General features: G+C 42.8%; 4 protein-coding genes across 14 annotated transcripts in view; 2 read left to right on the forward strand and 2 right to left on the reverse strand.

Moving 5' to 3' along the window:
* The window catches only part of LOC125978820 (myoferlin), a 21,867-nt gene extending 21,222 nt beyond the window's left edge, over window positions 1-645 (reverse strand). For both annotated transcript variants that reach the window (XM_049736577.1, XM_049736575.1), the window contains exons 1-2: window positions 495-645; window positions 124-416 (exon numbers count right to left, since the gene is read on the reverse strand). The gene's annotated coding sequence lies outside the window, so the exon portion shown is untranslated. The remainder of the gene's footprint in view (window positions 1-123; window positions 417-494) is intronic.
* Window positions 646-16,457, reverse strand: LOC125978819 (myoferlin). 4 transcript variants are annotated; one of them, XM_049736571.1, is made up of 55 exons: window positions 16,311-16,457; window positions 15,749-15,804; window positions 15,547-15,638; window positions 13,850-13,958; window positions 13,406-13,481; window positions 13,093-13,262; window positions 12,868-12,996; window positions 12,731-12,793; window positions 12,612-12,662; window positions 12,341-12,371; window positions 12,147-12,262; window positions 11,893-12,019; window positions 11,712-11,815; window positions 11,578-11,646; window positions 11,475-11,518; window positions 11,320-11,402; window positions 10,902-10,937; window positions 10,529-10,564; window positions 10,312-10,436; window positions 10,112-10,225; window positions 9,844-10,021; window positions 9,518-9,642; window positions 9,319-9,428; window positions 9,067-9,259; window positions 8,765-8,920; window positions 8,564-8,695; window positions 8,327-8,490; window positions 7,598-7,712; window positions 6,975-7,077; window positions 6,764-6,900; window positions 6,522-6,689; window positions 5,972-6,062; window positions 5,756-5,833; window positions 5,343-5,524; window positions 5,124-5,282; window positions 4,906-5,007; window positions 4,668-4,829; window positions 4,424-4,589; window positions 4,291-4,361; window positions 4,206-4,220; window positions 3,925-4,023; window positions 3,691-3,819; window positions 3,447-3,602; window positions 3,298-3,389; window positions 3,060-3,230; window positions 2,840-2,988; window positions 2,631-2,770; window positions 2,475-2,563; window positions 2,310-2,405; window positions 2,100-2,241; window positions 1,932-2,031; window positions 1,670-1,863; window positions 1,238-1,347; window positions 1,010-1,157; window positions 646-885 (listed from the first exon to the last, which is right to left on the reverse strand). In XM_049736571.1, exons 1-55 carry the CDS (start codon window positions 16,396-16,398, stop codon window positions 844-846), a joined length of 6,183 nt encoding a protein of 2,060 aa, XP_049592528.1. In that variant the 5' UTR covers window positions 16,399-16,457; the 3' UTR covers window positions 646-843. The 4 variants fall into 4 exon arrangements, with proteins under 4 accessions (XP_049592528.1, XP_049592530.1, XP_049592529.1 ...); XM_049736573.1 differs by lacking the exon at window positions 10,902-10,937; XM_049736572.1 differs by lacking the exon at window positions 4,206-4,220.
* LOC125978827 (centrosomal protein of 55 kDa-like) lies at window positions 16,340-20,189 on the forward strand. Of its 7 annotated transcripts, none has more exons than XM_049736593.1 (9): window positions 16,340-16,478; window positions 17,459-17,495; window positions 18,274-18,336; window positions 18,535-18,685; window positions 18,772-18,898; window positions 19,128-19,275; window positions 19,339-19,413; window positions 19,570-19,692; window positions 19,882-20,189. In XM_049736593.1, exons 2-9 carry the CDS (start codon window positions 17,472-17,474, stop codon window positions 20,071-20,073), a joined length of 903 nt encoding a protein of 300 aa, XP_049592550.1. In that variant the 5' UTR covers window positions 16,340-16,478; window positions 17,459-17,471; the 3' UTR covers window positions 20,074-20,189. The 7 variants fall into 7 exon arrangements, with proteins under 7 accessions (XP_049592550.1, XP_049592551.1, XP_049592552.1 ...); XM_049736594.1 differs by having other exon boundaries at window positions 16,407-16,541; XM_049736595.2 differs by lacking the exon at window positions 16,340-16,478 and adding an exon at window positions 16,747-16,850.
* A 2,244-nt stretch (window positions 20,190-22,433) lies between these two features.
* Window positions 22,434-27,503, forward strand: LOC125978825 (leucine-rich glioma-inactivated protein 1). Its single transcript, XM_049736586.1, has 8 exons — window positions 22,434-22,870; window positions 22,954-23,025; window positions 23,673-23,744; window positions 23,853-23,924; window positions 24,312-24,383; window positions 24,935-25,104; window positions 25,205-25,369; window positions 25,769-27,503. The coding sequence occupies exons 1-8, from the start codon at window positions 22,644-22,646 to the stop codon at window positions 26,584-26,586; spliced, it is 1,668 nt and encodes a 555-aa protein (XP_049592543.1). The 5' UTR covers window positions 22,434-22,643; the 3' UTR covers window positions 26,587-27,503.
* Window positions 27,504-27,521: the final 18 nt, after the last annotated feature.

Raw genomic sequence — 27,521 nt, forward strand, 5'->3', positions numbered from 1 at the left:
TATTTTTGCAAACACTGCCACCTTGTGGATGTTGCAACACTTTAAATAACAAGGGTGGAAGGGTTATTAGAATGATTTCAAATTGATTGCAATGCACGTGCTCCACAAATGCGTCTCCCTTACCCTCACATCCAGAGAACTCTTAAACCCTCCTTGCAAGGCCGAGTGGATTAACTCCCACCGACTCTGGACCCCACCTCCATCCTACGACACACATTTGTTCTTGTTGTTATCAATTTAGTGACTCCAACTTAAGCTTTACGTTTGGGTTGAAGTCCGTGCGCATCTTGGACCTCCGTCTCCAGTGGGAAGAGATTCTTCTCGGAGCAAGGCATCTTGACTGACACGTCATCCCACGCGTCTTTGAACTTGCCGGGGTACGGGACAGGCACCTCTCCCTCCCTGAGGAGATCTGTCTGTAACGTTGACGAACAAACAAGATGTATTCTCAAGGACAGTCGTTGGAGAGCTGTTTCGTCACATGGTGCACTCACCCTTACTGTGACAGTGTGGTTGGGAACGGCTTTCAGGTGAGACAGTGGAGGAGCACACTGGGGCATCCTGTTAAGCTCATTGATGGGGGTCCCCAGCCACGCTCTGGGGGCGTCACGCTTATAAATAGTATAAAATACATTTACAACACAATTTACAAGATCTACATATACAATTTATTTTTAAAAACGCACACACACACACACTTTGAAATGGGCAGCAATTAATGTGCAAACGATGCAAACAGCTATGAGCGTTTATCAAGGAAAATCATGAAAATAAAAAAATAAAAATTAATTAAGGAAAATCAACTGATTCTGCATCAAAATGGTTGACAGGATTGTTTTGTGGTCACTTGGAGAAGGGCTTCACAATTTTCATGGAAACATAGTTCTGTGGAGATAAATGTAAAAATTGTTAATCTTATTATACATATTTGCATAATTGTCAGTATCAAATTATGACCTCAGAACATGCTTAATATTTTGGAATAAATACAAGAAATTAGTGAACTTACAGGTAGAGAAAACAAAAGAATCCCGAAGAAGAGTAAGACCAACACCAGTAGGATCCCGATGATGAAAAGCCATCTGAATCTTCGCCATATGATAAACTTCATGGTCTTGCAAGGGTTTGTAAACCAGAAGAACGACGTGTCGGGACGGCTGGTGGATAGGGATGAGGAGACAATGGTTAGCATAGTCACAAAAATGTAAAATTAACTCATAATCGAAAAGATTGTCACTTGGGTGGCTCTAGTCTTGGGTTCATGTTGGGCTCTTCTCTGCCTTTCCCTGCCGGTCTCTCTTCCATCTCCTTCTCCTCCACGATTTCCAGTGTCATTTCTACTTTCCCCTATAAAACAGATTAATTCAACATAACATTGAAAATGTACACGCTTGAATACAAATTCAGTATCAATCCACTCGTTCACTACTTTTATGGAACCTATCTGTTATTCACTGAAAAATGTGACCACTCTTTTTCTTCTCTTTAAGCCACAAGATGGCGCCAAACCGCTTGTGTAATACAAAAGCAGTGCTTTGCATGGCATCTCGCATCACCATGAATATATAACTTAATTGAGGACAACTGCTCTAGAAAATTGATGGATGGACGCATCTCCTTAAATAAGACATAACGAAGTAGGCAATTACAAATGTGGGTTCAAACATACGGCAAGGACTTTCTTCCCGTTCTGCTCAATGGCGCACGGCCACCAGCCCCGAACCGACTTTTGGGAGAAGAGTGAGTTGAAGACGGACTTCTTGGATGAGTTGGAGCCGATCATCCCGGGCAACATTTTCAAGCTGCACTTTTGCGGGGTCTTTGCAGGGGAGATTAGATTGAGTAAGTCCAGTTCAATTGATCCTGTGGGACAAACAAACATTACAGTAAATTTTCTGACATAGACTTCCTGGGTACAAATCTTATCGTACCCAAGTAGTCATCCAAGGAGAATTTGTCATTGTCCCATATCTGTACGATCAACTTGGGAGGTATCCTGAACTCGGTCTTGTCCAGATTCCAAAAGTGCTCCTAGGAAAAAACAGGAAGTTCAATACTTGCACATTCATTTCATTCAAGGTGGTCGCTCTTTCACTCACTTTTCTGGAAACCACGCACAGCTGCTCGGCGGGCAGGTAGTCGAAAGCAAAGATGAACCTCCAGTTGAAATTGCCGTCGCCGTCCAGTGATCTGTAATGAACGTCTGTCTTCTGTTTGTCGTCCTCCATTCCTGGCATCCAACTAGGACACAGTGGACAAAATGAGTAAAAACTGCAAACCCCCCCCCCAAAAAAAAAAAAACACAATACCCTTTCACATAGATATCGCTCATGTTTTCTCCCGTGATGCTTGTTTCATCCAGAGTCACTTCAGTTGTGTTCCAAACAATGGCACGCAAAAAGTACCTGTTTGAACAAAATATTCACTATTTAATAACTCACTCAACACTACCCCCCTCCCCCTTTGTCTCCTACTTCTTGGCTTTCCGTGGAGTGATGTCAAACGGAGATCCCGGCAGACCGAGGCGTTTGGGAAAGACGTCCACCCACATTTGAATCCGCCCCTGCAGTCATGAGGAAAAGATATTTTAATCAGAACTACTGTGTAAATATTTTGCAATGTTTCCTCACCTGGGACAAGTTTGGTTGATGGGAGCTGCACAGGGTCCTGGTCTCCACATGCTCGGGTACCAAACCCTGCTGTCGGAGGACATGCAGAGGCAGTCTCTCTCTAGGCGGGCCATGGTGGGGGTGAGTGGGAATGGTTTCCTCTGCAAAAGGGGGGACAAGCATTAAAAAGGAAGCTACTTTGCTATCAATAAATCATACTGGGAATATACCAAAATCCTCCAGCCTGTATTGGTTCCCCGAAAAAGACAGAGTGCTTCCATCTCCCTCAAAGTGTGGAGGAGGAAGGCCCCTAATCTTGGCCACATTCTGGAGGATCTGAGAAGGTTTCAGCTGGTCTCTCCACTGATTCATCCCAGAGCTGCAAGGAAAGGAGAACACCATTTAAGATATGCATGTTTATATTTGTAGCCCCTCCCCGAAGATACTCACACGCAATAGGTCTGCGGTATCCCACAGCAGGACCTGAAACGGGACAGCAGTCGATTCTCCAAATCGATGACGGTCTCGCCTACTTTTTCATCCCGGCTCAGTAAGTCGTAGTCGTAGACTGCGATCTTCAGATCCTTGTCTTGTGGCAAAAAGCAGGACAGCTCGAACATCCTAAACGAAATGTAAGGAATGTTCATACAGCGCGGTGTAAAAAGCAAAAAAGTTGGCGTTGACACACCTCCCGATTTCTGGATTGAGAGTGTTTGGTTGGTAGTTATCTCTGTCATCCACAGTTTTCCTCCCGAGGGAAATCTTCACGTACGGATCGCACTAAAGGAGACGGATGTCAGCTGTGTGTTCAACTCCGTCATGTCGTCATCAACATACCATGCCGTTTGTGTCCTTGGGCTGCAGGTCAATACAGCGCACCACGTATATTCTGACCAGACACTCCTGAGGCCCGCTTTCGGGAAGCTCTCGGAATTGTCGGGGGGGAGCCTGAACGCTCGGGTCGTCGGGTAGCGGGTAGATCTTGAACGAGCCCTGAGCGTCAACAAACGTGAGTGAAAAATCACAGCCTCAAAAAGAACTAGGGTGGTAACTAATTATTTGTCGATTAAGGAGTCCTCACCTTGAACTCTCCCACAACTGAAGGATCGTCGTCCTCTCCGTCTGCCTTTCCTCGCGAGAGTTTAAAAGTGTTGCAAAAATCAGTGAGTCCCTGAAACTCTTCCACTTGCTCCAGCTCAGAATCATAGACCTGTCGGCACAAGAAAAAAAATACAATTCAAGTATTCAGATAGTGAAAGGATTTATATGAGGACAACTTTATTGACATAATGTCTGAAAGCGATGGTGTCCTCACTTGTAACGTGTCGTATCCCTTCTTCAGGTAAGGCCCGCACTTCTCCTGCTGTCCAATAGAGGCGTAAAATTTACTCCACCAGTCGACCGCTTCCTCTTCCTGCACAATTAAAGAATGATTGAAATTAGTTTCAACTTAAAATGACTGTTTAGCCCAAAAGAATACACGTCGTGTTTTTTTTTTTTTACAGTGTACCTTAAAAATGAACATTGTGCTATTATGCTTTGTTTGAAATTGCCAAGTGGGACTTTAGTTTTAAAAAAGGACAGAAAGAGACTCACCTGCTCAGTTTGAAGCTGTAATTTAAGAATGAATGAAAAGGTTAATTATAATTTTACAAAAGAGTGCGAGTGCATTACAATTCACCTCAGCTTTGACAGTCGGCCTCTCCTCGATGTCGATAACAACGTCATCTTGAGCGGCCGCTATCATTGCCACTGAAATTTCAAACAGGAATGTGAAAAGTTGGTGCCGTTTGCATACGCGTGACTTTGCCTACCTCTGGCCGACATGCAGACTTGATTGTTGACTCGATAGGGGTCGCAGCGGAAGTCCTCCAAGCAGTCGATGGTGCACTGACCCACCACCGGCTTCCTCCCGAAGGGTCTGTGGTCGATGACCTTCAGGATGATAGGGGGAGTGTACATCTCTTCTTTGGGGAGAAGCTGGAAAACAATGTTATATGAAGCGTTAAGCTAACCATGTGTTTTTTTTTTCTTCAGTATATTTTCAGGTGTTCGTACCACTTTGAGTAGCAGGACGGATCCAGGGAAGTTGGGGTTCTTCTTGAAATTCTTGATGATGGCCGTTTGAACGATCTCGCCGCCGCATTCCACAATCAAGTTGGGAGAAGCGACCGTGGCCAGCTGGTAGCTTTTCATGTTCCTCAAGCCCCAAGTCAAGACCTGCCGGTAAAAGAAAAACTTAAATTCATTGCTCATTTTAATTATCAATGTAAGTTGTAGGAGTGAACGATATGACCTCAATGGCAGTGAGTTGCACAACAGGTCTGACTCCTTGAGGAACCATGTAGAGCTTGTCCCCTCGTCGAGGAGGAGCCATAGGAAGATCTCCTTCGTTCGCCTGCAAGTCAATAGCACTTTTAATCTTTCATAAATTAAAAAAAAACGAATCAGTAGATCCAAATTATGCTCAGCATGTCACACCAGTCAAGTAATTCATCATTGTCCAGCGTTCACCTTGTCCTTCAGTAGAAGCTCAGCCGCCAGCAGTGCTTCTCCAGCGCTGCGGCCTTTCTTGGTAACGGGGTACCATTGCAGTTTATTGCCAGAAGCGACACTGAGGTTGAGTTTGACCACAGGGGGGACCATACAGCACCCCATGGGCTCATCTTTACCCTGGAGAACATAAAACTCTTAGTCTCATCATGGTCCATGACTTTGTTTCTCAAAACGCACCACTTTGTCGCTGTCGTAAAGCTCCAGGACAACGTCTGGCGGGTTGCGGGCGATGGTTTGTGGGTCTCCGTAGATTTCAACATCGTCAAAGATGAGACTCTGATCCCAGGTGGGGTTCAACGTGGCACTGATGACTTCTGTGGTCTTGCTCAGATGGAGGAATGACACGTGGGCGTACGGATCTGCACAGGAAAGTCAGTTGTGTGCCAAATGAGGACTTGCTTAGGTCCATGTGACCACTAGGGGGGGCTCAAGAGCAATCAATCAAACGGGAGTATTGAGGAAGAATGTTTAGAATTAGAAGAAGTATTTTGTATATATTTTTTTACATACAGCATTCCAATCGTGATTTGTTGTTCTTGCACATCCTACTCGACTTGACCAATGATTTATTTGCGTTATGGACTTATCACCTGAGAAGCTGTCCTTGTCCATGGCACAAAGATTCCTCGCCTGGTACACATAGACTCGCAGCTGGTAAATGTAAGACCCTGAGAGGAGATTTTGCAAATGATTCACTGGTCAACAATTAGGGCATGATCTTACAATGGAACTGGTCAGGAAGTGATATATAAATAGCACAAAGGCTTGTAATCAGTCATGTGCTTTATCGGACTCTGACTACTCACGGCTAAAGTGGCAGGAAATGGTGGGAGTGTTGGCACCAAATAGTTTGGAAGCATCCGTTTTACTGGGCTTCTCGTCGTCCACGTCAACCCCCTGGCAACATAGAACCGCGTGCAAATGAATCACCAACACAAAGAAAATGACTCAAAGTCACTCACGTTGTCGTGGCAACGACCACATGTGAAATTAAGATCTAACACTCGAGCTGTATCAAAAACTGTGATTATTCAGCGAGCGCTATTAAAGGGGATTAGTAATATGTAAAGGGAAAATTTGAAAATCTTTCCCCAGTGAACTGAAAGGAAATTTAATGCTTACTGCAATAACACATACGGTATTACCATAATTAAATAAAATGTAAAAAATTATACAGTTTGTGTGCATTCTTTGTGCAGCTAGTTCTGGCCACCAGGTGGCAGTACAATATATGCATGCTATAAAAACTACAGGCACAAGTGATTAGTACGATGCAGTGATTTTAGTTCTCTTACTGTACCTGATGTAAAACAAAACTGATTTCAAAATCAAAGTACTTTTGATGACTTGACTCACCAGTGCGCCTTCCAGCCTGAAGATGGCGGATGCCCCGATGCGGTCCGACGGGACCATCTTCCTTCGCCAGCGTCGGCGACGGAACGTGTCGGACGAGCGCTCTTTGCGATGAAACTTCCAGCCGATGAGGGAAGAATACTCCCAGCCTTCGCCTATCTCTCGCCTCGGCTGAAGAGAAAGTCAAGAATGAGCATTTAGGCACCTTTTTTTTCCCACTCTATCGATAATCAACTGCAGCTTACATCAGCGATGGTTTTATCCGATATCTTCCTTCTGGGTCTAACGAGTCTCTTCCTACGATGGATGTGGTACATTTTTTCTGCTGCCACCCAGGTTTTGGGTTTGTCATCAGGTGGAATGGTAACTCCGTATTCCCAGCCTAGGGAACAGAAAAAAAAAACTCATTAACATATTTTTTAAACAGTGGATCCCCGCCCATACGATCGACGATACCTTTCTCGTCGACAGCTCTGTTGCTGTCAAAACTCCAGTCGTCTTCCCAAGTCCATCCGACTGGACACTCGATCTCTGAGGGGCTCTGAGCCTTTTCGCCATTCTGTAGCACACAGACAAATGACCTCAACTGCCTAATAAACATTATGCACAATATGAACTTACACTCGTTCAGTGCCAGCCCAGTTAAAATCGACATTTAACGTCGATAACCGTCAATGGCAGTGAATCAGTAGAAGATTTCCAGTTATAAGGAGGCACGTGAACTCTACATTTTTCCCCGAGGGTCACTTTATGCTTGAATCCCTTATTTTTAGCCTTGCGTGTCATACCATGAGTTAATCTGACCTTTAAAAACAGCAGCCTAGAGCGTCAAAGCTGATAAGAAAGGCAAGTCAAAGACAGAGCTAAGTGGTTTTAAAACATTGGCAAACAACTAACGTCTACTGCAGACTCGTGAAAAAGACTCTGTGGGTTTGGTGGTGGGAGCGACAATATAATAGTGCAGACCAAAGTGGAAAAAAGAGAGACAGGTATTGTTCACCTGCATTATTCGCATAGTGTTGACACAAGTTGAATGTGTGTACATATACAGTATATATGTGTGTGTGTGTATTGTGTACCACATCAGTGTAAGGCTCCCCAGCAGGTTTCCACTCTCCACCGGGGAAACGTGTTTCGTTTTGAAAAACCTCGTCGGTGAACTCTGTGTGGCCCGCGTCGGCTTCTGTCAACAGGCTGTAAAAAGCGGCAGAGGCACACATGTTGAAAGGAGGCTTTGTGACTCAGACGGTGTGCCATGATAAACTTTTTACATTGCTGGAAGCTTGACATTTTTTTCTACATTTCCTGTGATTGTGTTAGCCGTTGGTTACGGTGGCTGGAACGAGTGGTGAATTATGATTTATGATAATTAACAGAGGAAAGAGTTGAAAGGTGCTCATATCAAGTCATGTAGCATAACAGAATCTGGGTGGGCCGAGTGGTTTGGTATGTGGCCTAAGACCTGCAGGGTGAATGGTTCAATTGGGACCAAAAAAAAAAAAGCAGAAAAATAGTCCGCGTATTCCGATGAGTGTTGCTGTATGGTGTATTTAAATGTGTTGCTGCTCTGTGTGTTTTGAAATTGTTGTTTGAAAGTTTATAATTAATGTAACACCAATGCTAACGTATGTTAGCTCATCTATGGCGTTTGGCATTATATGTTAGCATTACGCTAGGTGTTTGATTCACAATTAATTTAAGTGACAAATAAAACTGAAGCCTTATTTGGTGGCAGTTTAAAAACAATAACAATATAAGAGGGAGCAGTATAGTACGATGAATTCTTTAAAAAAAATTGTAAAACGTACCCACGCTCAGGATCAACGAACCAGTCGTCATCCCACTCCCATCCACGTGGTGGCAGGAAGCGCTCCTTTTTCAGTTTCACTTTTCCAGTCACGTCTGAGGACTTGTGGCGACCCACCAGACCGTTGGTTCCCCATTTCCCAAACAACTGGGCCTGGTTTTCATACTATGGAGAAGAAATACGGATAAATCAGCAAGTCTAGGATAGGTTATCAATGCCAAACAGAAGCCATACCTACCATTTCTGCATATACACTGAAGTTTCCCTCAGAGAAGCTGTTGAACTTCTTCTCCAACGCAGAGAGACCGAGCCACATGTTGACCCGCAGCTGAACGGGAATTTTGACGCCTTTTTTTTTATCCATCGGGTACTAAAAAACATCCAAAAGGGGAGAAAATGAAGCTTCGGAACACGCCGCAGCGCAATGGTGACTTGGCACCTGCATGAAGATGGTCTGCATGCGTCCGCAGTGTTTGCCACAAGCTTGTTCGCTGAAGTTGGAGTAGAGAATGCGGTGAGCCGGGACACGGGCAAAAGCGACGCGCTTCTCTCCTCTCAACATCCAGATGATCACGTCGGGCATGCTATTCTGAGGCTGGTGTAAGATGATCAGAAACATTTTAAACAATGACAAAATGGCCGCCAAAATGGACCCCCCCCCCTCCTAAAACTTGTAAAAAGTGTATTTCAAAATCTGTAAATGTGTTTAAAATTTTTCTATGTTCTGTCCACATTGCTGACCTCATCTGCCAGCTGTTTGATTCTGTCCAGCCAGTCTTCGATGTCACTGACAGTTGCCTTGACATCCGTGGCCTCCTCTCTCATGCAATTAGCCGCCTGTTGGAGGCTCTCCAGCGCCGCGTCACGCATGTTTTTTATCTGGAGATCCAGCGTAGTCACATGGGGCTGGCTTTCCACCTCTGGAAGTTGGAAACTGCACACAAAGTTTTTAAAGCCTTCCAAAACTGCGGACTAGATACTCCTAAAACAAACCTGTTCAAGTCCTCAAGCAAATGACTGATGAGTTTTAGCCAAATTTCAACCAGTTGGTCCTCAGCCACCTTGGACTGGATGGCCCTTTTCAAAGAAGACAGGTTGTGCTCCTACGTAGAAATGACAAAAGGAGTGATGATGAGCGAGCGACGTTTGCCTTGACGTATTGTTACAAGTCGCTATTGTGCCTTAATCTTACGAGTCTTTCCGCAATAGAGAGAAGAATGTTGACGGCGTCCAAACGGTGGCCGATATCTTCCCAGGAGGAAGTCAGCGTTACCACGGGTTTTGTGTCCGCCCAGGGTAAGTAGTAATAGTGGTTACCTGAGGGCAGACAAAATTATTTTGGGTTAATCAGAAGCACTTAAAACCGGTGACTGCTGACTCTTTGTAGCACGGGACTGAATGTGATTAGTTGATTTTAAACATTGTTGCATCCCTAGCTATAAGAGGGTGTGCACACTTGTGCAACCACATGATCTCACGTGTTTATTTCTATTTTTGACATAACTCTGACGTTCCTACCGTCAAAAACAGCAAAGCCGTACTGGGTGGTGGATGCCAGAGGCTTGCAGGTGGAGTCTAGCTTGTTGCCGTAGTTTCCCATGCTGACCTCGAACTGGATGGGCTCGCCCGGCTCTTGAAGCATACAGGCACTGTGGAACACGGCGCAGAGGGAGAACTTCCTCCTACGCTGGTATTTCTGCACAAGATAGCGACACAGAAAATGAAAAGATCTCAAGGCGTACACGAAATTAAATTCTGCGTACGTTATCTGATTAAATCATCAAACCTGTGCCACCAGGACGTCATCACTGGAAATATCGTCTATGTTCTTATCCACCTTTCCGTCCAGCAGAGTGGACAGCTCGACAAGGAGCCTCCCCCTGTAGGCGACACCTTCACCCTGCGAGTACAATCAAATTCCATGCAGACTTTCAAATTAAAACTCATCAAAACATCCCACGCAGAGAGATTGCTATGTTGTATTACCTTGCCAAGGTTAAGTTCCTCGTACGGGTCAGGGAGACCCGTAAACTCCCTTGGGCTGCCATAGAAGTTGACATAACAAGGTCCAAATGTTGGCAGGAAACCAGACTCGCTTGTTGCAGTGATTGCTGCAATGGGCACACACGCACAAAAAACAAATACGTACACACGAAGAAACATCGAAAAGCCGAGGTCTTAAAATCGGTCCTTTCTTACGTACATTCAGACGGGCTGTTGCAACGTTCACCTTGTGTGTCTGTTTGGAAATGAAACAAGACATTTAACAAGTCTAATAAATTTTGAATTATTATTATTATTATTTTTTTTTACTGTTATGTCTGTTGCACAATATGTTATGACCACCACCAAGTTAGCCACGTCTTCAGGCGGGTGTGTTTGAACAAGATGAAATCAAAACTAACAGACCGATTCCCATGGAGAAGTCAGACAGGGAAGACGTGGATAAAGATAAACATCTAATTCTAACACACAGCCTTTTGGGTGATTCGGCAACACACGCATACACACACAAAGAGGTTTTCGAGATGAAGAGTCAAAATCTTTTTGAACCGCTCCCACAATTTCTTACGTACATTCAGACATGCTGTTGCAAAGGTCACCTTCTGTGTCTGTTTGGGAATGAAACAAGACATTAAATAACTCTAATAAAATTTAAATACAATTATGATTAGTTGGCGTAGTAATAGATTTAATTTTCTAGCATTTTCTTCTGTAAATGTAATTAAAATAAATTAAACTTCCATATTTTATTTTTATTTTCGTATTTATAATTTTAATAATAATGTATAGTGTTTTGTTAATTTCATATAAAATATTTAAATTGACCTATAAATATGCAGTTAATAATCTATTATAATCTTCATTTTAATTTAATTTGATATTATTTTCTATGATTGTGCTTTTTTCCTATTTTTTATATTGTACTACTTTTATCTTTTAATGTATTTGTTTTTTATTTCTTTTTAAAGAAAAAGAGACAAATAATCTTACCTTCAAGCTCTCTGCCAGCGGAGGAGATCTTGCTGAGGTTCAAGTACGTTGTCCCGATGGCGTCGTCCTTGCTGACTCGATCCCTGCGGAGAGCACGTTGGCACGTCAACCAACAGCTGCCGTGTTACAGCGTGGGAAATATTCTCACTTCTTACCAGTCAAACATGGTCAACTTGATGCGTTCACACATGGACGGGAACTACGGAGGACAATGGAGGTGATTAAAGATGGTCCACGACATGACGCTACATTCCGTACCTTGACTTGGAGGTGGATGACTTGATTCCATTCAGGATTTGCATTTTTCTCAATGATTCTGGTGCACAGCTAAAATGACCAAAATCCAAATTATTTCCTTGCCAAAGCGAGGGGAAACAAAACTTTTGTCTTACCTTTTTTCCAGCAAAGCTGACCTCCAAATACGGATCCACCAAGTTCTTCCTGTCTCCATCCCCGCCAAAGACTTGCTTTACCGTCTGAACAAATGCATCATCCACTAAGGGGGAAAAAAAAAAGTTCTGAAACAGATTTAATTCAAGACACTGTAAAGTACATACTTGGTAGTTTACATACTTTGCGGCATGTCCTCTGCACGGAACACTTTGAGGCTGAGCGTGGCCCATCGCATCGTGATGCCTGCCGGCACCAGAAGATTACTTTCGACGTCATCCTGATCCTCGCTCAGCTCTCTCTTCTCAGTCTGCATGGCAGGAATAATTTCAGTGCAGTCATTTAGAATGCTAAAGTTGACAACCTCTAATGACACAAAATAATGAATTGACATAAATTAAACTTAAATTTATTTAATTTGGGGGATATACACGCACCGGTGGCTCTTCCCCAGTCACCACCACGATAATGCTGACTTTCAAGTAACCTTTGGCGCCTGAGCTGGAATCATCGGGGTCACTCAGCAGCAACCATTTCCTCAGAATGGCATGACCTGAACAGAGTGTTCTATTTACACATTGTATAGACAGGAAGACAAAAAAAAAAAAACATTTTAGGAGCAGGGACTCACCTGGTTCATCGTAGATGAAGCCAACATCCAGCTGGGGAAGAAAAAGATTTAATGCCACTTTTAATAAAAATAATTTTGAAGACTGCATACATTTAAAAGGCACATTGATTTGTAAAGGTGAAATAAGTTTTTAACACTTTTTTTTGCTGTTTGTTCAAAATAAATAAATACATAAAATAATATAAAAAGTAAAAATCTAATAAATAAAACAAATAAATACATTTAAAAGAATATGCAAAAGCCACCAGGAAAAAAATTCAAATTGCAATACCTTAAACTCGCCCATTAGACTGTCAGCTCTAAGGGAGAAGGAATCATAAACCTATGAAAAAGCAATTTCATTCATGTTAGTCTGTCATTTGTCAAACGTGCTGTAAAAAATGTACACACCCTTAGACTGATGCTCTCATCCAACAGCTCTGAAGGGAGCATGTTGACATTGTAGAAAAATATCTAAAGGAGAAGCAGAAAAAAAAAAAAATGGACGATGAATACAGTCAAATAAATGCTGTCAATAACGTCAATACCTCATCGAAGAAGGGGTTATTGCCACTTCTTATTCGCGTCCGATGCGTCTGGCCGCATACGTTCACCTTCACCACCGGCTTAACATTGTTGCCGGGCAGTTGTCGGCCCTCGATGACCCGAATACGAATCTGGAAAAAGAATCATTTAAGCCGATTTTTTTTTTTTTAAGTTACAATGAGTCGGAGTTCCCAAAAAATATTTTAATTTACGCTCCAAGACGATACCTGGAAATCCTGGGGCTTATTAGCCAGGGCTCTGTGCTTTTTGCGACCAATGCGGAGCGGCTTGTGGCTCGCCTTCACGCGTTGGACAGGTGTGCCCGGACCCGCCGGGCTTCCCGCATGATCTCCTACGTCCACGTCGGCATCGGCCTCATCAGTCTCCTCGTAGGCCGCTGAGGTCCACAGTGGAATGAATGAGATCCAAAACAATACAAATTCTGTTATTGCAAATATTTCACTGCCTAGTTTTAAATGAAACATTTAAAAATTGTATTGGATCTCATTAGACTGAAGGGAAGCAAAGTTTTCTTCCTACCGCTGTCCACGTGAGTTGTGTCGCCATCAGCTGCTTCCCCGGGTGGTTCATAGCCAATGAGCAAATTAATAGTTGCCTGACAAATAAGAGACAAAATTATTATATTTACCATAATATGTAGAAAGGTTGATGTCACTATAAAGAGCCTTTGGTGTCCACGCTGATGTGATGGGGTAACTGCCCCTCTTTTGTTTTTCTTCACGAGAGGTTGAAAGAGTGGAGAATATTTAAACTTGTGTTTTGGAATGTTCGTAAAATTTTGTGTCTTTAAAGGGCGGGGCTGTGTGACATCAGCGTGTGAGCGTGAGCTGTGACTGACAGCAGCTCCAGCTTAAGTGTCTTCGGTTGACCTATTTCCGGTTCGGCATTCCCGGATTCACCTTTTTGTGGATTTTGTTCTTCATGGAAAAATTTGTTTTTGTTGGTTTTAAAAATATCATTTACCCCAATTGGCTGCTGCTTCTCATTGCTCAAGGGCACATTCTTGGACGGGAGTGATCTCGCGTGGCCACCGGCCAAGTCCTTCAGTGAGATTTTCGCAGAGCCTATGAACCTGAAATGCAAGTGAGAAATTCAACATGAATCTTTACAGTTAATCATTTGTTTTTGTGCAAAAAGTGTGCTGGCAAAAGTCAAGCATTGGAGGAACTGTGTGACTAATTGTTCGAAACCACATAGGGGGGTGGACTGCTTCCACTTCCCCATTCCACTTCTTCACCTATGTGTGTGGTAATTTAAACATAACGAATTGCAAAATGGGATTTTTTTATTTGGAGAAAAGTTCCAATTTTGCGGAGCTCGGGAGAAATTGCCCGAGCAACAAAATGAATGAAATAAATCAACAATGACAAAAAAAAACAATGGATATTTTCACTATAATTCTAGATTGTTTTTAGTTTTATGAACCGATTACGCAATTGTCAATTTCAATTACTGTTTGTTTCATTTCATGAAACGATTTTGTGTATCATATGTAATAACCATTCTTGGGCTGATGGAAACTGGCATGAGAACGGACAAAAGATGGAAATAATTAGAACGCGCCACAGGCACGTTATTTTCCATGCCCGTGTGTTTTTCTCTCTCTCTCAACAACTTCAACACATCACACAGCTCATAAAGTTACTTTCTCTTTGAAAGCAGATGTGACAACAAATGTGATGTTTTGCATATGAGATGAATATGCGGAACCCACAAAAGTTTCAACCATCAACATCTAGCAACAGCTCAGCATTCAGCAAATCACAGCTGTGCCAATACGACAAGTCACGGCAGGCATTCTTCTTGCTCAACCCACCGTCATGCATCCAGAGCGTGTGGTCACGGAAAAATATCCAAGCGCCTGGCTGTCACAGACAGACAAAAATTCCTGAATCTTTTTACGATGGCTCACTGGATTGTTTTATACCTTCCCCCCCTATCTGCACTGCACAAACCACCAAATTACAGTTTTCTGAAGTAAATAGTGTACGTTTTAAACCGATTGTGATGATGGTGTGGCTTCCTGTGAGAGGATGTTTATAAAGAGCAGTGAAGTGGCCTTTTAAGGCAACATTCCTTACCAGCAAAGTGATGAGGGCCACAATGCTTTTTTTTTTTGTACTCGACAAGCCTGAACTTAACACTGATGTTGAAACTCATTAGGAAAAAAAAATACAGTCGTTCATGATGATAGCAAGCCTATACGGACTATCATACGTTTGTATACTGGAGTTAAAGTGTCTGTTTCCCGTGTCAACACTTTCATTTTAGTTTTTATAGTGATGGCTAAATGTTTTTGGTTGCATTCATTTTTAGAATTGGCATCACTTGAGGGTGATTGGAATCGTCTTACTTGTGCTGAATTTAAAAGGACTGAGATGAGCTGTTCCAACTGACAATCAAGTATATTGTGTTCACTCCCACAACAGCGCAAACGGCACAGAGGGCAAGTCAGTGGATTGGATGAAACTGTTTTAAAAAGATTACAAAAAAAGAAAATCCTGTTTGATGGAATGCAATCACAATATCTGAAGTGATTACACTTGTTTTAATTTGTATTTTTTGTATTAGGTCCTACATCTATAAAGATACGCTGCTAATTTCATTTCATTCTTTAAAATGTTTAAAAAGTTTTACGTAACAACTTAACAATCACGTACTTGTGATGGCCGATAGTTTCATAGTCTTTCACAACCACGTCAATGAATGAAGACGTGTCCAAGGCTAATCCCTTTAAATCAAACTCCAGTCCCTGCAATGAGAGAGAAAAAAAAAAGGTAGAATTTGGTGGTTTCCTACATGACAAGTCAACAGTTCTTTTTTCACGATGAGTGTCGCACAGCTGGCATGAACTGCACTCACCTCATTCCACACGGGATTTAGCTCATTGTCAACAGCTTTGGTTTTCTTCTTTTCACCTAAAATCACAAAGGTAACCTTGTTGTATAAACAACAGTGACATTGCAGCAATATGTAACTGTAAAATTAACAATCAAAAAAGTATTAAAGATTAAAAGCAAGGATATGGAACTTTTACGTTAAATACAATTGAATTGTACTTGGGAAATTATTCTTTTATGTACCACTAGAGGGAGCCCACGCGCAAATATCGATACACATTCCATATTTTGCAAATTACTCATCAAATTACCACAGTGGCCAAATAGGATTTAATAAATTACCTAATCATGGTCACAATGTTCGCTCTGAACTCAAATGCATAAACGCCATTAATTTCCAATAATGGTAACTAAAAGCTGATTTTACAATAACTAATCATTACACAATCCTACATAAACGTCATAAAGGCATTTAATAAAGGAGTCTAAAAGGTCTGCTGACTTTAAACTTCAAAATGTACGATCAAATAATATGTTGTTGAAATACCACCTTCAACTTTGTAAAGACGTTCATAGTATCTCACCTCTGAATATAACAGAAACAATTGGATCAGGGTTGCCCAGTATCTTTTTGGGGATCCCGCAGGCAGACTCAACAATTACCCGCAACATATTTGATAGTTAGTCCAAAATGTATTCTCAGAAAAAGGGGACCGTATTCCTTAGTGCCGAGTCAGAAGAGAACTGAAAAAGTGAGGAGAGACGAGTGGCGACAGGAGGAGGAGAAAAAGGAGGAGGGCGACCTCAGTTGTATTGTAAAAATTAGTACAGTACTTTCTAGTTTTGCTGTATTTATTTACTTTTTAACTGAAGTTTCTACTTTTACTTACGTACAGTATGAGCACTGTCACCTCCTCTTCGATAAAATACTACGAAATAATAAAATAAAAATAAACATACTCTCATTTCGAGTTTTTAAATACATATTTTGCTACGCCTTTACAGCAACTACAATTCTTTCGCGCCTCCCAGTGGCGAGGAAACAGTGCTGTGTTCCTGTACCAAGGAAATATGAATACTTCTGATATTTGAAGTGATAAAGTGGACATTAATCCCCTAATTTCGTAAGATTCACATGTATAAATGATTTTAGTTACAAATATCACTAAATAGTTTATTTTCATATTCGTGAATGAACTTGCTGAATGCATGAAGTTTTAAAATTCGAGGATGAAAATGAGACCCCGTATTAAGCTAATATTTCCGATGTTCCCCGAAGGCGTCTTTGTCTTCCAAATCATCCAGCTTTGGGAGCGAACATTACTTTTATTGAAAATTATCTTTCTAAAACAGACCGTAGCTCCTCAAAATATTAAATACATCGTATCTTGTAACAGGTAACTTCATTTTTTGTTGTATTACGGGACCAACGCAAGCATATAACCACGTGTGCTTTTTTTGAACGAACACAAGTTTTCGTTTATGCTAACTACGATTTTTTATGACGCAGCAAAGTCGTATTAACATTCGATTTTCCGTTTATTCTTTGATGTACTATTGTTAATTATTCAAAAAGCATTAACTATTGTTATAACGTCAGTTGTACATGGGAAGTATGCTAAAACGGTATGCTTATGCTAATTGTAATTACAACTACTTTTCATCTTTAATTTCCGTGTATTGATAAAACTCTACTGCAATTACTTTGAAAAAATCCAAATTCATTTTGCAGGATTCTGGAAGAAATGGACCCCGTGTCTTCTGAACAGGTATAGTCAATAGAAATCAACCTGACAAATAAATTCAATGGGAAAAAATGATTGGCAGAGTTCATCGGTGTGACAGACATTGTCTCAGATAAGCACTTGCGTCAAATTAGTTTGACCTGCAAAGGCACATGATGTGATCATTAGCCTACATCGAACAAAACACTCAAGAGGCTCCGTGTATTGATGCATTCTTGCGTTTGAATTGATTAACTATCCAGCCAAGTATGTCGACTCATTTTCATGTGGTAACAAACAGCTAATAGCTGTGAGACTGTCCTCCTGTAATGGTGGCCATTGCTTCCATATTACAAAAATATCCACATTAAGGTTAATTAGTTGAAAAATCTATATTCCTCGTCGATGTGAATTTGGATGTTTGATTGTCTGACGAGCTCCATTTATTTGTGAATCTGTCCTGTTTTACAAAATGGTTTCAAAGTCCGTTCTGCTAGTTTACGCCACTAGATGGCAGTCGCGATTTTAAACCGTTAGTTTCGCATGAGCCAGCAAAAAGATATTACAGAGGAACATGATTGGGGTAGGAAAACCATTAAGTGCTAAAATGGCCCTCTAACTGTCCGTTTTAATGTTACAAAGTATATTTAATATTTTGGAAATACACTATAACTTCATGCACAGTTTGAATATCAATTGTGCTTACGCATACTACCAAATAAAGATTCATTTAAAATCTATTCAATATGAGTTAAAGGGGAAAAATGTATGCGGAATGGTTCAATCAATTTTTTTTCAATAAATGTTTTAATTGCTGTTTTAGGACAACGCTTCAAATGAGCAGTTCTCCAGTGATGTTGCAGAGCTCCAAAAGCATCTCAAAGATGTAGGTAACATTTTGCTCTAAATCACGTGAAGGAAACTTAATAATGATAAACATTTTGTCATCTTAATATAATTGCCCAAGGTGGCACTGAAGCCAAGTGCACATATGCACACTCGTTGGTGATTCTTTGTTCCTTTGGGGGCTTATTATTTCCTCGTCTGCCTCACTGCCTTTCTATTATGTGCTTCTCCAACCAAGGCCTTGGACACCAACCAGCAGTGGCTGGCTTACAACCAGCAGCGAGAGGCCTACGTGAGGACAGTCTTGGACAGAATGCTATGGCTGGAGAGCCAGCTGGACCAGGCTGTCCGGGCCCAGTTCACGCAGCACAATAAGGAGCATTCAGAGGGTAAGACACAAGGCGGCGTGTTACCAAAGGCACAACAACAACAACAAGATTTGTTAAGACGTTTGTGTTTGTGTCCCTGCTCCCAGCAGACGAGAGAATAAGCGAGATGAAGCAGCACTTTGAAAGCCTTCTGGCGATTGGTCGAGACCACCTGGCGATACTGAAGCGGCAGCTCGACGTTACCCTCCAAGACCTGGCAGATGCTAAAAATAGGTTAAATTAATTAAACTAATTAATAATTTAGAATAAAAAGTGGAATTTTATTCACATTAGTCAATCACACTAAAACTAATAGATTAAAATCTTATTTTATCCCTCCCTTTTTTTTTTACTGACATCCTTTCCTCCTCCCTCAGTCCTACTTTTCAAATTAAACTACTGAATTAAAATTAGTTTTCCAGCATATTCAGATTCACTGAGATGCGCCTGTGTGATTGCGCAGGTACGAGAAAAAAGAGCTGGAGGCAAGTGAGCTCAAGCAGCAACTCGAGCGCTCTTCCGAGGAGAAAGAGCTGGTGATGGATGAGGTGAGAGCGCTTCAGTGGAAACTGGATGAGGAGAAGGATCGCACCGCCAAATTGGAAGAGCGGGTACACTAGAACCTCGACCAGAGCTATTTGTGCCCAAGTCACTTAAATTGATTGTTGTATCAGTCTTCTGTCATTCAGATGTCCTTGGTAAAGTGTCACAATGCTAGCCAGGACAAGATCGCTAACCTGAAGCGACAGGTATGACACCTTACATGACATTTATTAATCTGATTTTGAAAAATCCCTTTACTTGGTATTTGGAAACCAGGAGCTGCGTAATGTCACTCCTATTTGCTTCAAGCTAAGTATGAAAGTAAACCAACAACTTTGCCCACTTTTGTGTATTGCTTTTAGGTCCATACTTCCTCCCTGGACCTTGAGGATGAGATGGAGAACTGTTCATATTTGAAGACACAGCTGATCAAACTTCAAAATATGCTGCGAAGACGCGACGACCAACTGGCATACTATGAAAAGGTTTGTGACAATATGTACAGTCATTACATCCCCGAACGAATTAATGGCATTTCAATTCATCTCAATGGAGAGAAGTGATTCGACTTGCACGCAACCGGAGTTTAATCGGCGAACAAAAGACAAAATGGAATCAGGGATGGAACGGAAAGCTTCTGGCTTGTATTTGATATTTCTGATCTCTTTGAACAGAGAAAGCAACAGGAGGAAGACTACAAGGAGGACGACGGCGAGCCCATCTATGAAGAAATGAGACCCTGCGGGTCGTCGTCACCCAATGACAGCAGCTCCCTGGTGTGCCCCGTCTGTGGGATCCAGTGTCCTTTCAGTCAGTACCGGCAGATGATGGACCACCTGGAAGTCTGTCTGTCTGAACTAAAGTAAACCGAAAAACACCGTGAGGTCTCTAATTGTTCACGTTAAAAAATGTATTCAAGATCTTCTCGTGTTCTCACGTACGCTTTGATGAATTTAAATAATTAAAAAATGGATTTATGTCACACTGTTGGTTCTAGCCCCTCTGCTATTCCTCACACTGATTAGATAAAATGAATAGCTCAAAAGAGCTTTTCTTAGTTAATCCCTTTTCTAAACTATTTAAAGTCACAGATTATTGCTTGGGAAATGACTGGGCAGGCAGTGATGCATCATGTGTTATCAGAATTGCACCAAAAAGAATGAACAATAAACTTCCCATTCAACATCAACGATTTATAAATTAATTAAACCTTGCGTAAAAGAGTTTGTTCAACAAATGAAGCAACGTTTAGAAAATACCCGCTGACGCTAGTAATCAAACTCACTCCCTGTGAGAAATCCTCGCTAATCCAGTCAACTCTACCTCACACTCTGACTCGATTTACTACAGGTCCAAAACAAACATTCAAATAATACCTATTGTAAGAACATGGACAAGCAAAACACCGCTGGAATTAAGAGGTGGATTAAGTCCCCGCTAATTCTTCGACCGCAAATGCACATCCGGCCACGGACGTTAAGGATACCCGGATGTTATTTCGTTGATGCCATAACGCTGCAATTATCCATAAAATGTCAAAGGTCAAGTGGCTGGATTTGCACGTTAAGAAAGCTCATGGGCTTTATGACGCTTACGTCAGCAGTCACCAGGATCCCCTTAGTAAGCCACTGGATGCCGTCTGTTCCCCGGGGTGGGGGCGAAAGCGGGAACTTAGTAGGGGCTTCGGGTCCGTCACAGTGACTGCACTTCAAGGAGCATCTTTGGATTCTCGCTCGAGGAGTGAAAAAAAATGGGAGACAAAGACACCGTGGAGAAATTCCTGGACAACAACCCTCAGTTTTCCAAGGAGTATTATGACAAAAAAGTCAGGGCAGATGCTATCGCCACTGCCTTCGACAACAAGGTGCAGGTCCAAGACCCGTCCTCATACAATGACGCCACCACCATCCAGGAGGCTGAGTTTGTCTTCGAGCTAGTCAAGGAGATGCAAGGTACCGGACCGATGGAAAAGGCATTGCACAAAGTTCTCCAGAGGATCGCGCTGCTGGTCCAGGCGGACCGTTGCAGCTACTTCAGCTACCGGGCGCGCAACGGAACGCCCGAGCTGACGACGATCCTCTTTGACGTCACGTACAATTCTGCATTTGAGAAGAACCTGGTCAACCCCAACGTGGCCAAAATGAAGGCCATTGAAGAGGAGAAGAAAAGACTGGAAGGTGGAGAGCACAGTGACGTGGTCGGCAAGGCAAAGACTTGTGTCATCTGCTAAAACTGCTGTGTGGATTTTTTAAGCACACGAAAAAGTTACATTTTCACCAAAATACACCCCTGGAACGCAGCCCCGCCCCTACTTTCTAAATAAATTAAAATTAATTCAACCAGCAAGGCCAAGAGCACCACAAGGCAAATGATCCTTTCTCATGTTAAAATAGCAATTTATGTAAATAAAGTCTATTTCTGAAAATCAGCCCAGTGTTGTCCTGACCGGTTTTCTCATCACACCACAATCATGTCCAGTGTTCTCCGTGGAGCTCGTAAAAAATGCCATTTGTCTCCTGGGAATTAGCTTTCTCTCCCTCTCTCCTCTACACGCATGCTCATAACATTATTAGTCTCGTCCCCGCTCTTAAAGCATCCCCTAAGTGCTCGTAAAAAAGAAATCCCTGACTGCCTGTGGCTAAAATTGCATTATCGTGATAAACAGATACAGGATATGAAATGTTGTAATCTTATTGGAGGAGACTTGTGTTAGAGAGACATCTTTATTTAGGCTGGCAGTCCGGGAACACTGGGTTATTTTTGTTTTGTTTTTCTTAGGATTAAGTTGTATTGCAATTATTGTCAATATTCTAACGAGCGGAGGGTAAGGGGGGGCGGTTATTGCATGGAGGCACACCAGCTGTCACTATGACAGGGGGCATTCCTCACACCCCATAACACAAGGAACAGTCACGTCTCAAGTCCATTAGTCGCCATGGAAACAATCCATGGAAACTCAAGCAGAAAACATATTTGCAAAACCAGTGACATGCAATTTTCACACCAAACAATGATCAATCCCTTCCACTCGTGGAATGACAAGCATTTTGATATCAAACAATATCAACGATGTGATTGACTATTCGGATTGATGCACCCACCCACCAGTGGAAATGACATGCATTTTCTCCAGCTGATTCACCACAGAGCTCACACCTCCTCCTCTCCTTTTTCCTCTTTCTCCTCCTCTTGCGCTCCCCCCCCCCCCCCCCCCCCCAAACCATAAGGCGTGGTTTTTACTCGGATGGTGATGCGAGCTCCGTCTGCTCCCGCTGGGCTTCCCCCACCTGCGCCCGTGCAGACTTGCGCTCCCTCTTGTTGAGCGAGTGAGTCGAATTATTTGACATTTCTTTTTTCTGTTGCGTGATCCTCACCACGGAGAAGAGGCTCGCCGCGCGGATAAACAAGCGGCGGCGGAGGAGGAGGAGAGCGGTTGATGCGCGGAGGACGCACCGGGAGGAGGATGGCTCCCACACCGCGCCGAGCATCCCCGTGGCTCGTCGCGCTCGCGCTCGTGCTGGCGTGCGCGGGACCGCCGCCGGTGGACTGCAGGAGGGCCCGGCAACCGCGGTGCCCCGCGTCCTGCACATGCACCAAAGACAACGCGCTGTGCGAGAGCGCCGGCCTCATCCCCAGAGCCTTCCCGCCTGATGTTATCTCTCTGTAAGGCAGCTTCTTCCAAATCCTCCTTCCTCCTCCTCCTCCTCCTCTTCATTGCAGTGTTTTTGTTCGATTCCCATGCTCAGGTCTTTCGTCAAGTCGGAATTCACAGAGATCCCCAGGGAGAGCTTCATCCACACGCCCGCCCTGCACCTCCTGTGAGCAAACTCGTCCAATTCTCCCCTCCCTGTACTGTATTTAGTCTTTTTTCTATTTTGCTGCAAACTAACGCCATGTTGGGATCTCACTGAGAGTTCTTTCCAATCCTTGAGATGTCAGTAAAAAGTCATCCTTGACCACGTTTGTAAACGAAAACAAACTCATCTCAAACCATCCTTCCAGATTGAAATAGCCTACGTAAGTCAAATATTAGCTTTCGCTTTAAAAAAAAGAATAAATATATCTTCTAAGAAGGTATAATATTAAATATGTCACAAATTAAACAGTTTGTGCATCATGATTTCATGTTGCAATTGATTGTGCTGCTCCTTCTGGTATACTCGCTTTGGCCACCAGAGGGCGGTATAATACACACAAATGAGTCACCGCTTCGTCCGGGCTAATAATTAGGCCACATATGACATTTTCTCATTCATTAGCTTTAAGATAGCTTTTTACTGTTATTTTAAGAATATATTCTATGTGCCACCATTAACCTAAACTTTATTATGATCATAATTAAGACCATTTGAACGGCTGAACTTTATTTGGGGTTAACAATGTTTTTTGAATGATTTAATGTTTTTTTTAGATTTATATTTTCAAGGTAGAGGAATGCTGAGTAACATTTGACATCTCTGTGCAGCCTCTTCACAGCCAATAACCTGGAGTCTCTAGATGAGGACGCTTTCCTCGGCCTTCCTCATCTGGAATATCTGTGAGTGGTCGACACATGAATCAACTGCAGAACCAAACTTCTAAAAAAATGTGTTCTTGTCACATTTTCTCGAGACTTCATTGAGCACTGTTTATCTTTTCATCAAAGGTTCATTGAAAACAACCAGATCAATTCCATATCGCCGTACGCATTCCGAGGATTGAAAACCTTGGTGCATCTGTAAGTATGACATCCCTGAAACATTCTATACTGAGAGGTTTCTGTATCTAAAAATAAAAATAAGGACGCCACAATTTATAATCCAGAGCATTTTGAAGGGGGAATTAATTGTGCTTTAGATCCGTTTCCGCTCTGCCATTTATGATAGATGAACGGTGCGCCAGAAATAGACAAAGGTTGAGGTTGTGCATTTTCTGCAGTTTCACTTGACATGACTAAAGGCCAACCTAATCTGCAGTTGACGAAAAGAAACTGACGAAAAACATCTGCTCTGAGGTGTTACTCCTCCTATTGCGCAATATTGCGTGTTAATCGTTACCATAAAACGAGCAGAAGAGGAGGAGCTTTTGGTCTCCATGATGACTTTTTGTTTTTTTATTCCTACAGGAGTCTGGCTTTTAATAATCTTGAAACCCTCCCCAAAGATTTGTTCAAGGGCCTGGAAGCCTTGACTAAAGTGTAAGTATCACTTTTGAACACTTACGAGCGTGAAGAATTGCATAATGAGTTACATAATGGGCCAAACTATGCAAACATGAACAATGAGTTTCTTGTGAAGCGACCTCTATATTTAGTTGACGGCATCATTACGCCTCTCCGTCCGAGGCTCGAAAAGTGCGGGGGCAAGCTGGCACCACTTGACCACTGACACCATTAAAATTGCACGAGGGGGTGAATTTGGAACTAATGAGACTGTGAACGTGTCTGCGACTTCCCTCCGGTCCTTCTCTCGGTTTTAATGAGTACAGTAGAAATGTGAATGCAATTCCGGGTACAAAAATAAACTTCCTACAATTCAGGGTCAAACTGTTTTGACGTGTCTTCCCACACGGACTAATTCTACGCTCAGATTGGCTAACAACAGCTAGCTACATTCTGATTCGCTAACAAATACGTCACTCGCCAAGCCCCGCCTTTAAAGCCAAACACTTTCAAAGTCAAAAATACTACGAGTGTCTTTCTATCAATCTCAAATGTTTAAATTGTCAACTGTCGTACCCGTTTTCTAGAGACCTACGAGGGAACCGCTTCACGTGCGACTGTAAGCTGAAGTGGTTGGTGGAGTGGATCTACAGCACAAACGCCACAGTGGATCAAATCTACTGCAAAGGCCCGTCGGCACTGCAGGACAAGAGGATCAATGACCTCATGCCGCAGTCCTTCGACTGTATCACCACAGGTGCTCTTTGGCGGCCATTTTGAAATAGCTGATAGCTGGTTGGTTAACTCCTTGTTAGCTAAATGTCTGTTTTGGTTGGTTGCTTGTCCCTCTCTCTCAGAATTTGCTTCATACCAGTCCCTCAAGTTTGAATCCATATCCGTGGAGGCCTTTACCTTCGGCGAAGACCAGTATGTGGTTTTTGCTCAGCCCTTCATTGGCAAGTGTAGCTTCTTGGAGTGGGACCATGTCGAGATGGTCTTCAGGAATTTTGATGATATTGACAGTAAGTATAAAAAGAAATTGAATCCTTTCAATCATGATGGTGTACAAGTAGTCCAAGTTTCTATCTGCTCGGCTTAACTGCACATTCAAACGAGTAACGTCATCTAATAAAACTGCCACACACACACACGCATAGTACCAAGATGATGTCATTCCTGTTTACTCAAGCCACTTGTGTCATTTACATGAACCACAATCACGGAGAAACAAATCAATTCCGAATGTGCAGGAAGAAGGAACATTTGGTTCTAGATTTAGCTGGACTTCAGTCAAAATGTTTTTTCCCCCCAGAAAGCAGCGGTTGAGATTGAGTAAAAAATGTCTAAATTTTAATAGTTTGTTTTAATCTGCAGTCAACCCCAGTTTATTACGCAAAAATAAACAATTGTCTCCACGCCAGGCACTTCCACGGTGATCTGCAAACCTCTGGTGATCGACAACCAGCTCTTCATCATCGTGGCTCAGCTCTTCGGCGGCTCGCACATCTACAAGCGTGACACCTCAGCCAACAAGTTCATCAAGCTCCAAGGCATCGACATCCTCAAGATCCGCAAGCCCAACGACGTGGAGACTTTCCGCATCGACGGCGAGTCCTTCTTCGCCATCGCCGACAGCTCCAAGGCCGGCTCCACCACCATTTACAAGTGGAACGGCAACGGCTTTTACTCGCACCAGTCGCTGCACCCCTGGTACCGCGACACCGACGTGGAGTACATGGAAATCTCCTCCAAGCCTCACCTCATCCTGTCCAGCAGCTCCCAGAGGCCCGTCATCTACCAGTGGAACAAAGTCACCAAGCTCTTCGAGCGGCGTACCGACATCCCCGAGATGGAGGACGTCTACGCCGTCAAGCATTTCAAGGTCAAATCGGACCTCTTCCTCTGCCTGACGCGTTTCATCGGCGATTCCAAGGTGATGCGTTGGGACGGCGCCCTCTTCAGGGAACTGCAGACGGTGCCGTCGCGCGGCTCCATGGTGTTCCAGCCGTTAGCAGTGGGCAGCTGGCTGTACGCCATCTTGGGTAGCGACTACTCCTTCACTCAGGTGTACCGCTGGGATGCCAAGAAAGGCGAGTTCGTCCATTTCCAGGAGCTCAACATCCAGGCGCCCAGGGCCTTCTCGCCCGTCTCCATCGACAACCGCCAGTTCTTGCTAGCCTCCAGTTTCAAAGGGAAAACGCAGATTTACGAGCATCTGGTCATCGACCTGAGCAACTGAACGGGTACGCCGAGATGACGGCTGATGCTATCTTGAGAAAGGCGCGCATTATTACACAATGTGTTCTCCTTTCAAAGTGGGCAAAAGTATTGGGACATGTTGAAAAAAATAAATGAATTAATTTAAAAATAAATAAATAAAATAAACATAAAAAAAAAACTTGATCACGCTCACTTAAGAAATTCAAAGAATCAAAAATTATTTAGTTAACATGAAATTCACTAGGATCCACAAAATGTCATTTTTTCAGATTTTCCCTTTTTTCTAGGTTGTCCCAATACTTTTTCCTCTGCAGATTATATTTTAGTCGCATCAAGATGGGGCGTAATGCATGCATCTCAAGCTAGAATCAGACTTCCTGCATGATCAGGCCGTCCACGCATCATCATCATCATCATCCGCAAATCCAGAATGTGCATTAGAACATGACTTTGCCACGCGTTACATTTGTCCGCTCATGTATGTATCAGCACAAAGTCATGCTCACGTGGAACTTTTCAACCAATCTGCCAAAAAAAGAAATGTTTACATTTTTCAAATTTGTAAAAAAAAGAAGCTTTTGTAAGGGTCAACAGCAGTGACATTGATATTTAACAAAATCTGCCTTCCTCACCTTGTACATTTTAATCATGAATGTTTGTATTTTTAAACGTTTTTTTTCAGGAGCGCTCGAGATTTGTTTCACTTTCATGTACACCAACCGATACAAACTAAACAGCCATGTGTTTTTCCATTCTACTTTTTTCAAAACTCATTTGGTTGCCAGGTCTAGTTGTGCCGAATCTGAATTGTAGCAGCAGCAGCGGCGGCGGCTCGGACTGTGTTGACGGTTAGGATGACATCATCGCTGACTAACATTGCGCTATTTCAATAAAAACTTCAATCACTGATTAGTCTCAGGTGAGCTTGCAGCATGATCTCCGATTTCTGTCGTT

The sequence above is a fragment of the Syngnathus scovelli genome, chromosome 12 (assembly GCF_024217435.2).
Source record: "Syngnathus scovelli strain Florida chromosome 12, RoL_Ssco_1.2, whole genome shotgun sequence".
NCBI lineage: Eukaryota > Metazoa > Chordata > Actinopteri > Syngnathiformes > Syngnathidae > Syngnathus > Syngnathus scovelli.